Source organism: Fundulus heteroclitus, chromosome 2 (assembly GCF_011125445.2).
Source record: "Fundulus heteroclitus isolate FHET01 chromosome 2, MU-UCD_Fhet_4.1, whole genome shotgun sequence".
Taxonomy (NCBI): domain Eukaryota; kingdom Metazoa; phylum Chordata; class Actinopteri; order Cyprinodontiformes; family Fundulidae; genus Fundulus; species Fundulus heteroclitus.
The window spans coordinates 14,427,074-14,439,588 of record NC_046362.1 but is presented as its reverse complement, the minus strand read 5'-3'; the positions used below and the strand labels follow the sequence as shown (position 1 = coordinate 14,439,588).

General features: G+C 40.7%; 1 protein-coding gene across 4 annotated transcripts in view; it reads left to right on the top strand.

Annotated features, from left to right (window-relative positions):
* ano3 (anoctamin 3) overlaps positions 1-12,515 on the top strand; it is a 66,833-nt gene that overhangs the window by 27,918 nt on the left and 26,400 nt on the right. For 3 of the 4 annotated variants that reach the window (XM_036148676.1, XM_021307420.2, XM_012880297.3), the window contains 2 exons: positions 5,247-5,453; positions 12,332-12,462. In XM_036148676.1, coding sequence (XP_036004569.1) covers positions 5,247-5,453; positions 12,332-12,462 — 338 coding nt within the window. The remainder of the gene's footprint in view (positions 1-5,246; positions 5,454-12,331; positions 12,463-12,515) is intronic. The other variant, XM_036148679.1, reaches the window with a different exon arrangement.

The following is a 12,515-nucleotide window of genomic DNA, read 5'->3' as shown; positions in this document are numbered from 1 at the left end:
AGGCGAATAATATGTACGGTAGTAGAATGAGGGCAGGGAATATTTCAAAGGCAATGTGGTCCTGTTTTATTTACAAAACTTTTGTAGCAAAAATTGCTCAGGTCCATCCATCCATCCATTTTCTGACCCACTTAATCTCTCATGGGGTCGCGGGGGTTGCTGGTGCCTATGTCCAGCGTTCACTGGGTGAGAGGCCGGGTACTGCTCAGGTCATTGATGTTAATTAGATAACTTCCCACCTAACTAATTTGATCTTATTAGCTTAGAGTAGCACTCACTGGTGGAAACTTTCCTTATTTTCCTAAAGCAGATAACCAGCTTGTTAATTTAACTCTCACTGAGCAGAGCCCAGAAAGCAGTGACAGTGAAGTTTCACAGCACCCTGCAGAACATCCCATCATTGTCTGTCTCTCAGTTCATAATGCTCAAGATGGGGGGGGGGGGGTCTGACTGGCTCTGACAAAATGTTTTTGAGCTGAGTAGTGACTAATCCCTGCATTGGATAGCACATCATGTATTGTTATTTTAAATTTGCTGGCAAAATAGATTCCCCTCATGGGTTGGACATGGGAGGGGAGCCATCAGTAGATAATGGGTTGTTGTTTGTTTACTCATGTCGTGTTTTTTTTTTAACACTAAATAACATTTTTGAATTTGGTTTTCTTATTTTGGGGTTAGTAGCATGGCATTTCAAATTTATATAAAAAAAAAAAAAAACTTTTGAAGAAAGTGGACTGTAGCTCCAAGCATACTTTTACGGCCCATCTCATTTCTTTTGACTTTGTCAGTATGAGCTATAGCTCACAGCTTTCATTAGTGTCATTACTATGAGCTTGCTCAGGAAATAAATGGTATAATCACCAGCTCCACTAAGACTTCAGGCTCATCTTTAACCAGCTCTGTTCTCATCCAGTTTAGGAAAACCCCTTGTAGAAGATTGTCATGAAAATGAGTTATTGTGCAGCTAGCAGCTCTTGCACTTTGGGCTATAAGGAGTAAATTATAAATGCATGTTTCAGTGGACTGTTTCTCAAAAGCTGCAGAGGGAATTGGGGTAAAAGTAAGTTACGGATTTGGGTCTGTAAAAAAATGGGGGGTCTTCATTTTATGTCCTGAACTGCAGCGCTGAAACTCCAGCTTTGTTTGAAGGTCAAGGGCAATAAGAGAGAAGATGCTTATCAGTGTAATTAGTGTCTGGATTGTTCCAGTAATCTGTTAAACCCAACGTCATCTTGTTGCTTCCTTGCTGCTGACACAAACTTTAAAACAACTTTACATAGCATTAATAAAACAGGGAGGTGGTAAATAAAAACCTTAAATCTAAATGCACGTTGTACATTTGTGAAGGACTATTGTATGTGATGGTACAATATGTGAGTTAAAAGTTATTTTTAATTTGTATTGAATCCATATTTTCTACATTTCTCAATAAACAAAGATGCCCTGACAAATAGATACCCCCTCTTTCATCAGTTGAGCTGATGCAAGACCCAAAAAAAGGCAGGAGGTAAGAGAAATGACTTGAAGGGCATAGTTTAATAAAATTAACAATCTAAAACATGCATACACAAAGTTTCTAGACTGTAGGGAACACAAGGTGCACATGAAGTGTTAAGAACTCAAGAACATGATGATTGGAAAGTCTGGAAAAAAGTGAAGGGGAAAGAGAGAACATATTCTGTGAGTAGAGATTAGTGGAACAATGGATGAAAGAGCTGAACCAAAGGAAAGCGCTCCAGCTTTGGGGACCGTTAAATGAGATACCATGGAATAATGGCTACAAATGACACACTGTAGAGGCACTGTAAAATAATCACTTAATGAAACATGAAAACCACAAGACTCTAAGTTACCAAGTAAACCAACAGGATACAGAATTTACAAACCCAGTGACAAAAAACAGAACCCAAACCTTTCCGATGGTACCGTTATCATAGGAAATTAGCATGTTCAGAGTACATTTGATTTATTTGATGCCAGTAAAGTTCAACATTTTTCTTATGATGCACAGGTGTTTGGTTTTCTTTTATGTTTGTGTTCTGATAATTTTCTTGTTGGTTATCATTTAGATCTTGCCATATTCAGTTGTTATTTTTGTTGTCAGGGTTTTACAGTATTAATCTTTTCCCCTTAGATAGTATTTCATTTGTTTCTTTGCGTCTTCATCTCCCTCTGTAATAATTAGTCTCCATCCCTCTGCTTTCCTGCTCCCACTGTGTCTCAGCTGCTCCACATAATCCCCTGATTAACCCACCTGCATTCAGTCTCATTCTCCACTTTTCTCTCAGTATATAACCTCACTGGTGGTCATTGTTCTTTGCTGGATCCTCCCATTACTCTCCCTGTTGTAGTGCCTGTTTCTCTGCCTGTGCTCCATGTCCAGCTCTTCTTTTGCAACTCCTGTAAGTTTTTCTTGTTGTTTTTTTATTGAAAATATCAACATGCATATCCCATGTTCCTGTCTGTGCTGTTGGCACACTCCAAACCCACCAAATATAACAATTTCAAAGTGCTGCAGTGCCACGAATATGCAAATATATTTGCTTTTTTAATGCTGCTTATCTCAATCCACTGAACAATGCGGTTTAGTGGAGCCTATGTGCTGAAGGTGTAAATGCACTGTTCTATGAAGGACGGGCATTGAGCTCATGAAAGGATGGGCCAGATGCTGTTTGAATGGATTTCATCCTCACTTCTCTTTTTCACTCTCTCTTGTATATCAACTTTTTTATTCAACTATTTTATGGTTATTGGCAAAATACAATAAGATGTAAGGATGATATGTTGGCAGTAAGTAACATCACTGTCAATACAGAATAAAATATATTTTTTATGTGCCTGTTGGATTTATTTTAGCACCTACAGCAAGACTGAACAGAGAAGCTGAATGCTGCAGTAAGGCAGTGCAATATGTGGAGTTCTGAGTTCAGTGGTTTTAATTTATTGCCAAGATGTGCACTCCTAAACTTGCATATTACCATAACTGCAAAATAAATACATAAACATTAGTGAATGGTATGTTTCATCAAAGTGCTGAAGTTGCTCTTGCGTTAGCATATTGGCAGCAGCTGCTTGAATCAAGGGACAATCTATTTATATAGTTTTTACTTTTTCATAAAAGTGGCTGACTCACCACAGCCAGATATTAAACATTCAAACAGACAAAACGGAGGCTGCAGGGATTCAAAACATTTTTTCTTCCAAATATTTTTCTGGCTGCAGATGTATTCATATTACACCTGATGATTCATCTGCGCTCCTTCGCTTTCAATTAGTAAGTGTAGATTTCTATTCATTATATTTTTTTATATGTTTTACATTTTGCTGTTTTAATATTCCAGTAACCTTTATTACCTTATTGTAAGTGTAGTTTTTTTGAATACTTAATTTATAATATTATTCCAAATATCAACTTATACATAAATTAAAAGACAAGGAAGTGAGTGATTATTGATAAATATCATAATAAACCATTGTGGCAAAAAATGTGGACATCTTTCAGAGAAGTCAATCAACAGACGATACTTAAAGCAGCATTGTATAAGTTTTGACCCAAAGGCATTTAATATTATTGTCGTCACTCTTTAGTTTTTTCTGGACTTCCTCGGAGGACAACCTTATTGTTTCATTTCTCATCACCCCTCAACCAATCACCGAGTCCACCCGGTTTGACCCCGCTCTTGAGCAGGGTCGGATAAATCCAGGCTGGTCCTGAAAAAAGCTGCTGCTAAAATGCTCGCAAGCGGGCAGAGCCGAGTAGAGTGCAGCCAAACAGAGGCGGTGGAAATGGGGCTTTAAATGCATGAACACACATTTTTTTTAAGGTAATAAAAACAAGCAGGACCTCACCAAAAACATATGGCGGCCTACATCCTGAGAAAGTACAGCAGTGAGAAGTAAAGTTTGCCCTAGAAGATTTATTCTGGTGTTTAATATGTTCCACAATGGGAGACCGAGCTCCAGATTTGTCATGGTGATGGATACTACTACATCTTAGCATAAAAAGCCTTTCACTAATCCAGTCGTTAAAGGAAGGAGTTTTATCTGATTTCTACTAATGAAGGATCAGCCTTTGGGCCATGAGAAAAGCTGAAGTCATTCCCCTAAATTAGGATTTTGAAAGCACAACTTCTGAAAGAAAACCCCAAAGATGGAAGCGTGGGGTGAAGATAGTGTGGCGTCATATGTAAGACAAAACTTAAAAAAAGAAAATCTAGATATTATGTAAACAAGGAAATTACCTAAACATTTGGCCTGAAGTGGTTACGTTAAGAAGATATCTTGCATTTGTTAATGTAGTTATGACAGCTGTTCTTGCTTTTAAAATATTATGTATAAATAAAGTTGACACTGTCTCAAACTTTATTCCTTCATAACTCGATGATCCCATTATTGGAGCCTCTGCTTGGTTGTCTTAGTTTGTACAGCCGCTGTGGTTATGTAATCTCTTAACTGTCTGACACTATCAAGCCTGCCCTACTTATTGGAGCATCCAGTTAGAAAATCTGGAGCATGGTGCCTTAACACTTAGAGCTTGGTGCCTGATACTTTAGGCTCTTAATGTTCAGAATCCCAGAAGTGCTCAGATTGGAATCTGGGCGGTTTGTCAAGTTCAGACAATCTGATCTGGAAGAGTTGTTTTGTTGTGTGTGTGTGTGTGTTTGTTTCTGCTGTGATAGGGCCTATCATTCTTTTGGGGTGGTGGGCTGCTTCTGTCAAGAATCCCCACTGGCACGGCGGTAGACTGTTTTAGTGTGTAGAGGAGTACTGTGCAGAATTATTCCTTCAGGGAGGCCGGCCATCAAGCGATTTTTGAAAGTGGTCTTTACCCATTGTTCTTCAGGCTCTCTGGAGAGCATTACATTAAATTAAAGTGAGTGGTGCTCTCTTAGTTTGAGTCCCATGATTGTCTGTGGTTTCTTCAAGAAGATATATTTTAAAACTGGCTCTCTGGTAAGCATAGAAAAGGTTTTATCTTTCTGGTAAGCATAGAAAAGGTTTTATCTTTCTGGTAAGCATAGAAAAGGTATACCAAACTTCCTTTAACCAGCTGACCAGCACTGCACAGCAAAAAAATTTGAATAGATGCCACTTTTTTTACTCTGTTCCCCAGGGGGGGAAAACTCAGATCCATTTGGCCCTTTTTTTCTGGCAACTCATTAAGAAGGGCTTTTGGTGACAAGGCATGGGCCTCAATAGACCTGCATGTTAATATATTTCCTTTCTGCATCCCTCTCCCTCCTCAGGCATGCACACCAGCATCAGCGAGATCCTGAAGGAGAAGAGCCTGAAGCCGTCTCGCCGCAGCCTCCCCTGCCTGGCTCAGAGTCAGACGCATCCCATCAACCTCAACCACTTCCTGTCTGTGCCTCTGAGCCCAGATCCCAAACCAGAAGTCGAGGAGCTGACTCAGAGCATCAGCACATCCTGCAGCCTTCTGCCGCCACAGACAGGCAGGTCCAAAGTTTCTGCAAACCCAGTTCAGCAGTATGGGTGGAGATGCAGCATGCATTGCTGGTGCTTTATATATTGAAGTTGACTGTGTCTGGGCCGTCACTCATTTGGTTTTTATTGTTTGAATTCATGCTGATTCAAACTTGATCAATCAATTTCTTTGCTTGCATACACGAGGGTTTTTTAGTTTCGCTGTACATATGCCTTACTACGGTCTGCAAATGCTAAACAACACACGTTGCACCTTGTTTTAACACACTGATAAATTCAAACAAAGTCTCGGAGCTCTCATCTAACTTCGTTCTCTTGATACTGCATTGAACTGGAACAGAGCTGGCAGCTGCAGAGATTTCCGTGATTGTAGTGACATTCAAAGTGCACACATAATACTGATTGTGTTAATCCTGCAGGGTATCTGCAAAACCTTTGGTAAAGTCACAGCTGTCTGATGCACTTTCAGAGGAAGCAGGATAATGTAGCAAAACGCTTTCACAAGGAAAATTATACATCCTTGCATGGATTAATTCCGTTTTGAAAGAAAAATCATTCACATGACGTCTTCAGGAATATTCAGAAGTAAGTGACAGTGAGAGCTCTATTTCTGGCACATGCACAGATCTAAAAATACCATCTGTGCAAACATTTGGTTTGGTGCTGAGAACTTAAGTGGGAAGACCTTCAGGAGAAATCAAGCAGATAGAAGAGCGTTTGTCATTTTGCAGAAAATCTTGACACGCTGTGACATTGTGCTGAGAAAATATGTCAGGGAAATGCATCAGACTTTTACCTGAATCTCAGCAGGGTGTTGACAGATGGGTAAAAAAAAAATAGTCAACACACCTGACAGGGATTTGACGGACAGCAACGTGATTTGACAGACATGCCTGCTCAGTTGTCCTGATGAGGGATGATCAGCTGCCGGGCCTTCAAAAATATTACATCTCCTCATTTTTTACTGCCGTTATAATAAGTTTTACAAGCCGTTTTATCTTAACTTTCATCAAAGGCAGCAGCTGCACATAATAAGTTTTCTTTATTTAATCTAAGTACGATCCATCTGCCTGTGGTTCCAGTAATAAACTGATTATATCTGCAGGTGAAGCTGTTTCATTAATCAGATATACGGCATCTGCAAGGTTATTGTCATGCTAAGTTAACTCGGTTTGCAAGTCGATTCCCTCTGTTTTTTTGGTAGAGACTAAAACATATTAAGTTTTGTAACTTTTTTTCTCATGTTTTCTGCTCAATATATCCTATCTATCCATAACAGAAGCATGTTGTGCAACTGATATACCCATCCCCTGTGAAACATGTGGCTACATGGGGAAAGAAATTAAGCGGTTGAACAGTATGAAGAAAAAAGAAATAAATGAAGAATCTAGGTAATAGAAATGCTCAAGGCAATCCTTGAGCATATTTTATTTTTATTGAAACATTCGAGTCATTTGAGCAATCATTGCAGCCCTACAGGTAGTAAAAGTTTTGGGGGCCATCAAAGAGATGTAATTCATAGATTCATAGACTCACTTCTTCTTACTTGTCTCTAGAAGTCTTTTGTACATCTACAAAACATTTAGTCTTTTTGTATTGAAGCCCCGTCACTGATTTAACTCTTAAGTGTTTAGGGTATTAGTTTCAAACCACAAAGCTTTTTTTTCTTACTTTTTAAAGGGATTGTTCAGATTATTTGAAGTGATAGTTTCTGTAGTAGAAAGATGTGGTATAGCAGTGAGTTTGTGGAAAACCTATTTTAGCTGATATATTGAGGGTTAGTTAAAAGACTTAAGCTATATTTTTGTGTGGCGAGCGAACCGGAAAACACAAATATTAATGTCTCACCGGTGAACAAAACCCTTATGGAAATAAAGTTTGTCTAACAGTAAAACACATTAAAGGTAAACCATTTTAAATGGTTAATCCCATCCTAACTTTCCCTATCATTTACCTGCCAAACCTTTGCCTCCACGTTAGTTCTGTTGACTTTGGGGCAATCCGATTGGAAGAAGTTAAAGTCGGTGAGAAGGCGGCTGGTCTCAGTCCTTGTAAATCCCGGCCTGGGATGAGTTCTGTTTTCGGATCTCCGGTGGGTTGCACTCAGTCTGTGGAGGCCTCAGCGTGTGGATATCAGTGCGCCAGAGGTGTAGTTTGCCCCCCACCCTTGGTCAGCTTTCTCGTGCATCCTAGAAAGATAATCTGTGTTTTGATTCTTACGTTGCTTTCACAGAAAACAGACTTTAATTAGCTTGGTCGACCCTGCATATGTTTGTGGGTCTCCAAACCCCAATATTCTGGGCCCACCAGAATATTGCCAAAATTAGAAATATTCTGTTCAGGAGTGATGCTGAAAAACTAGTCCATGCATTTGTTACTTCATGGCTGGACTATTGTAATTCTTTACTATCAGGAAGTCCACAAAATGCAGTTCAAAGTCTTCAGCTGATCCAAAATGCTGCGGCAAGAGTTCTGATGAAAATCAACAAGAGGGATCATATTTCTCCAATTTTAGCTTCCCTTCATTGGCTTCCTGTTAAATCAAGAATAGAATTTAAAATTCTCCTTCTAACGTATAAAGCCCTTCATAATCAAGCTCCATCATATATCAGAGCTGTGATTACCCCGTATGTTCCTAACAGAGCACTTCGCTCTCAGACTGCAGGTCTGCTGGTGGTTCCTAGAGTCTCTAAAAGTAGAATGGGAGGCAGATCCTTTAGCTATCAGGCTCCTCTCCTGTGGAACCAACTCCCAGTTTTGGTCCGTGAGGCAGACATCCTGTCTACTTTTAAGACTAATCTTAAAATTTTTCTTTTTGACAAAGCTTATAGTTAGAGTGGCTCATGTTACCCTGAGCTACCTCTATAGTTATGCTGCTATAGGCTTAGGCTACTGGAGGACATCAGGATCTAATTTTCTCACTCCGCAGCGTTCTCCAATTTTCATTGTTTGTTGTTATTTCAACTTTTAACTATTTGTTCTCTCTGTCTTTTTTTGCTCTTCATAGTAGGTACACCTGGTCTGGGGTTCTGTTAGCTGTGACATCATCCAGGGAAGACAGATCATTCACTATTACCATATAACATAGAAAGGATTCCTGGATCAATGTGTGCTTCTGTGCTTTTTTTATGTCTGTCTTGTTGTGTCTCTACTCTGTCTTCTCTAACCCCCAGTCGGTCGAGGCAGATGACCGTTCACAGTGAGCCTGGTTCTGCTGGAGGTTTTTCGTTCCTGTTAAGCCGGGCGTACACTGTACGAGTTTTTCAGTGGGGGTACTTATATACATCTCAAACTGTGCGACGGAACCGCGGGGTTTAAAAAGTTCACCGCTCACGATCTGTGCGGCGCGACGCTCGGACGAGACCGGACTGCTCACACTGTACGTCGTGTCCCCTCTGGGACCGCTCGCTGTGGTGGACAGAGGCAGGCGAGCGACGGTAGGTGACAGGGACCCAGAGCAGGGGTTCGAGCCCAGCTCTGGCGAGGCCCGCAGGAGGCACCGGGTGTCGGGGGAACGGAGGGGAGAGAGGAGGGACGAGACGCACCGGCGGCTGCGCGGCACGGCAGGTCGCCTGGCCCGCAAACACCCCCCCCCCCCCCCCCCCCAGCAAGCGGAGGAGTGCCGAAACAGGCGGCCAGCGCGTTGTGCGGACCGGACGGCTCGCCCTCCCCAACACCGGCCGGAGGTTGCTTCAGGGACGCCCGCTTCCCTCCCTCCGCTGGCGGGGACGGAGAGGAGGGGAGGGCGCCCCCTCGTAGCTCTGCTTGAACAGCAGGATGCGCTCACGAAAACTTCACGACAGTCGACTGAATTTCAAACATGTTTGATTTTCACCGATCGTCCGATTCCTGATCGGGAGGTAGTCGTGAGAAGCCAGTCCCTGATGATCTGGTACAGGGTGATACCAGATCATCTTTTCCTATAAAATCTCTATGGTAACTTTGAAACAAAAGATTTATAGTTGTGTGACAGAAACTTGTTATGTACTGTTCTATCCCACAGATCTGAACTTTTTTTCAGTTTAAGCTAAATAAATAGTAGATATCAAGAGGGTCAGGTGAGGGTTTGAGGGGCATCGTTTAGTCGTTTCTAACAAAAACACACATTTTTCACTTTAGCTTATTGAAAATTCCCTCCGATTCCTGCAAAGAGCTCAGTGTTAATCAGCTTTGCGTTGAAGAGCAGATTTGTGTCATAGCGTTTGCTGTTAACTGGATGAAACAGTTTAGGACTGTATGTTTTGGCTTGTGCCTTGGAGGCGTAATAGATATCCCCTCACAACCTGAGATTACCATGTCTGTGAGAGGAGGAAACACCAGGTTCACACTTACATTTTTGCAGGTCTAAGATCAATGCAGTCATTGCAAAGTGCCGGGAGCTTGGAAATAGAAAACTTGAAGCACACAGAGCAGCTTTTCTTCCCTTATTCCACCATTTTTCCCTCCTGGTTTGAGCACAGCTGCATTATGAATCACAGCCAGATGATCTGATAACTGCAGGAGATATTTGATTAGATCAATTAAAACGCTGCAAACATGAAATGAAGTGGATATAATTTGTGCAGCTCTGTAACATCATGCATTCGCCATGTTCAAGCACAACGAGGCTGTCTTGTGTCTAGCTTGAGCCTGACAGATAGTTTAGCAAAGTCAGTTTTACTTTGGAAAAAAACAGCCCCTAATAGCACTAAACAGAAAAGCTTTCACATGTTTTGCCGTGCTCGATTCCTGGTTGTCCAGCCTAAGTGCAAACCAGGTATTGGATAAAATACCCGGTTGGCACTTTTATTCCCATTTAGTTTAAGGTGCAATTCTGTGTAAGCTATGCTAAATTTGAGAAACGTTTTGCTTAATATATTTTTGTATGTACAGTCATATTTAATAAATTAGAATATGATCAAAATGTCAATTTGTTTGTGTAACCCAACTAACTATGGTAAACATCGGTATATAGCTCAATTAGCGACAGGCTGATGTCTTTTATTTCTTTTAATAACAATATTTTTTTTTTTGCTTATGAAAACACAATATCTAAGATTATAATATTACATCAAATTGAAGAAAAAATACATTACAAAAATACAGAAATGTGGGCTGTAATGAAAAGTATCCTCAATACTTGTTTAAAGGTTATTTTCAAAAAGTGCTGTTAATCTGACAAATTAACCTATTTATTAAAATAAAAAATTGTTCCTTAGAAAAGCATTAATACCACTTGATCTTTTTTGATATATATCTTTTTTGTTACCGCCCTAAACTTCAATTTATATTATGGGGATTTTATGTGATAGAAGAACACAAAGTAGCTTATATATATATATATAGGTATTCAGACCCCTTTACGCTTTAATGCTAAGTATGCCACAATGGTAAACAACTCCTGGGCTAGAAAGGTAGTAAGAGAACCAGCCAAGAGGCCCACAGTAACTTTGAAGGAGCAGCAGAGATCCACAGCTCAGGTAATAATTTTGACGCTTGCCAAAGGACACTGCAAATGTGTAGAAGAAGGTGATCTGGCTAAATCTGGTTAAACGTTATAATTTACTGCCAAAATGCTGGTGCTGTCCTGAAAACAAAGGGGAAAAAGAAATGGTGGTGGGAGCGTCATGTTATTGGGAGGCTTTTCTTCAGCAACGACAGGAAAGCTGCTCTGAGTACATGAGAAGATGAATGTTCAGAGGCTGTAAAATACTTGATGCAGGGGTGGAGGTTCACCTCCTGGAAGGAACCCAGCCTTAGATCGGTAGTGTCAGACTCAAATCCTAAAGGGCCAATGTCCGGTGCAACTTTTAGATGTGTCCCTTGCCCTATGCAACTGCATCAATTGGCTAAACTTGCTCACTAGCATGCAGTCAGGCGCTGCATTCAAAATGTTCTAATTATGGCTCCGAGCTCCTGTTCCTTGACCTTTCATCAGGTCAACAATAAGAACTCTATCATGAAAGGAAAGGAGCTTTGGACTGCTGTGCCGATTTCTGACAACCTTTAGCTCATATTATGGTAAACGCACACGGAAGATGCTTGTTAAATCCAGTCCTACAGCCTTCTAAAAAAAGAACTGCAAAGTCCACGCTCTCTTCTCTCTGGACATTTTTGTTAAATTCTGGAAGGTGGGCTGTGCTTATACATCATGTCACACAAAGGATGGTGGGATTCCTTATGGTTCCTTAGCATCAGTAAAGGGCATTGCAAGCTCCCTAAGCTAAAGGAACTATGATAGGAAGCATACAGGCTCCTTTTCACACCTCCTTCCTTATTGACTGTACTATTCGGAAAGCATGAAAGCATCATGGCGAACACTGACACACTAAAATGGCTCCAGGTCTGGAAATAAAGGAGCAAAGAGGAATGGGTAAAGATAGGAAAAATTATGTTTTCCTTCAGTTTCACAGTTATGCACTACTTTGTGTTGGTCTGTTACATAAAATATACCAATGACTGGGGTGGTAATATGACAGAGTGGAGAAACAAAAGTTCAAACTGTACCAATACTTTTGCACGGCACTGTAGTTTCATATTAATGTGAGCTGCTTTTTTTAATTGTTTTTCACTCAGCAGTGACTTCAGTCACCTAAATTCAAACCCCTTAAGCACGGAATAAGTGACGGTTTTTTCAGAACATTTCCTCTTTAAGGCCAAGAAAGACAGAAAACAAGATATTCCGTCAACATGGTTGCACGGATCTTTTAAATCAGATTAAGGTGATTTTGCCGAGATGACACCCACACTAAAACAACATGTTTTCATTCTCTCAGATCTAATTTTAATGTTTGTGGACAGATTAGTGAAAGTATTGATTTGAGCAGCTAACAAATGCCAAAGCAGAAATGATGCTTCCTCCTCAGTTCAGTGAGAGTCCTGTTGAATGTGCTGTGTCTCTGTGCAGCAGAAGAAGCCAAAGACAGCTATCTGGAGGAGACTGAAGTGAGCACATGTAAAACAAGAGTAGACCCGGCATTTCTTCTGCAAAAGCCTATCAGCCGGGCTAAATTGGAGACCCGTGCAGACTCTCTTCAGGTACCATATTTGCAGCACGTTTAAATTTATTGCTGTAAACTCTGCAGCTCTTT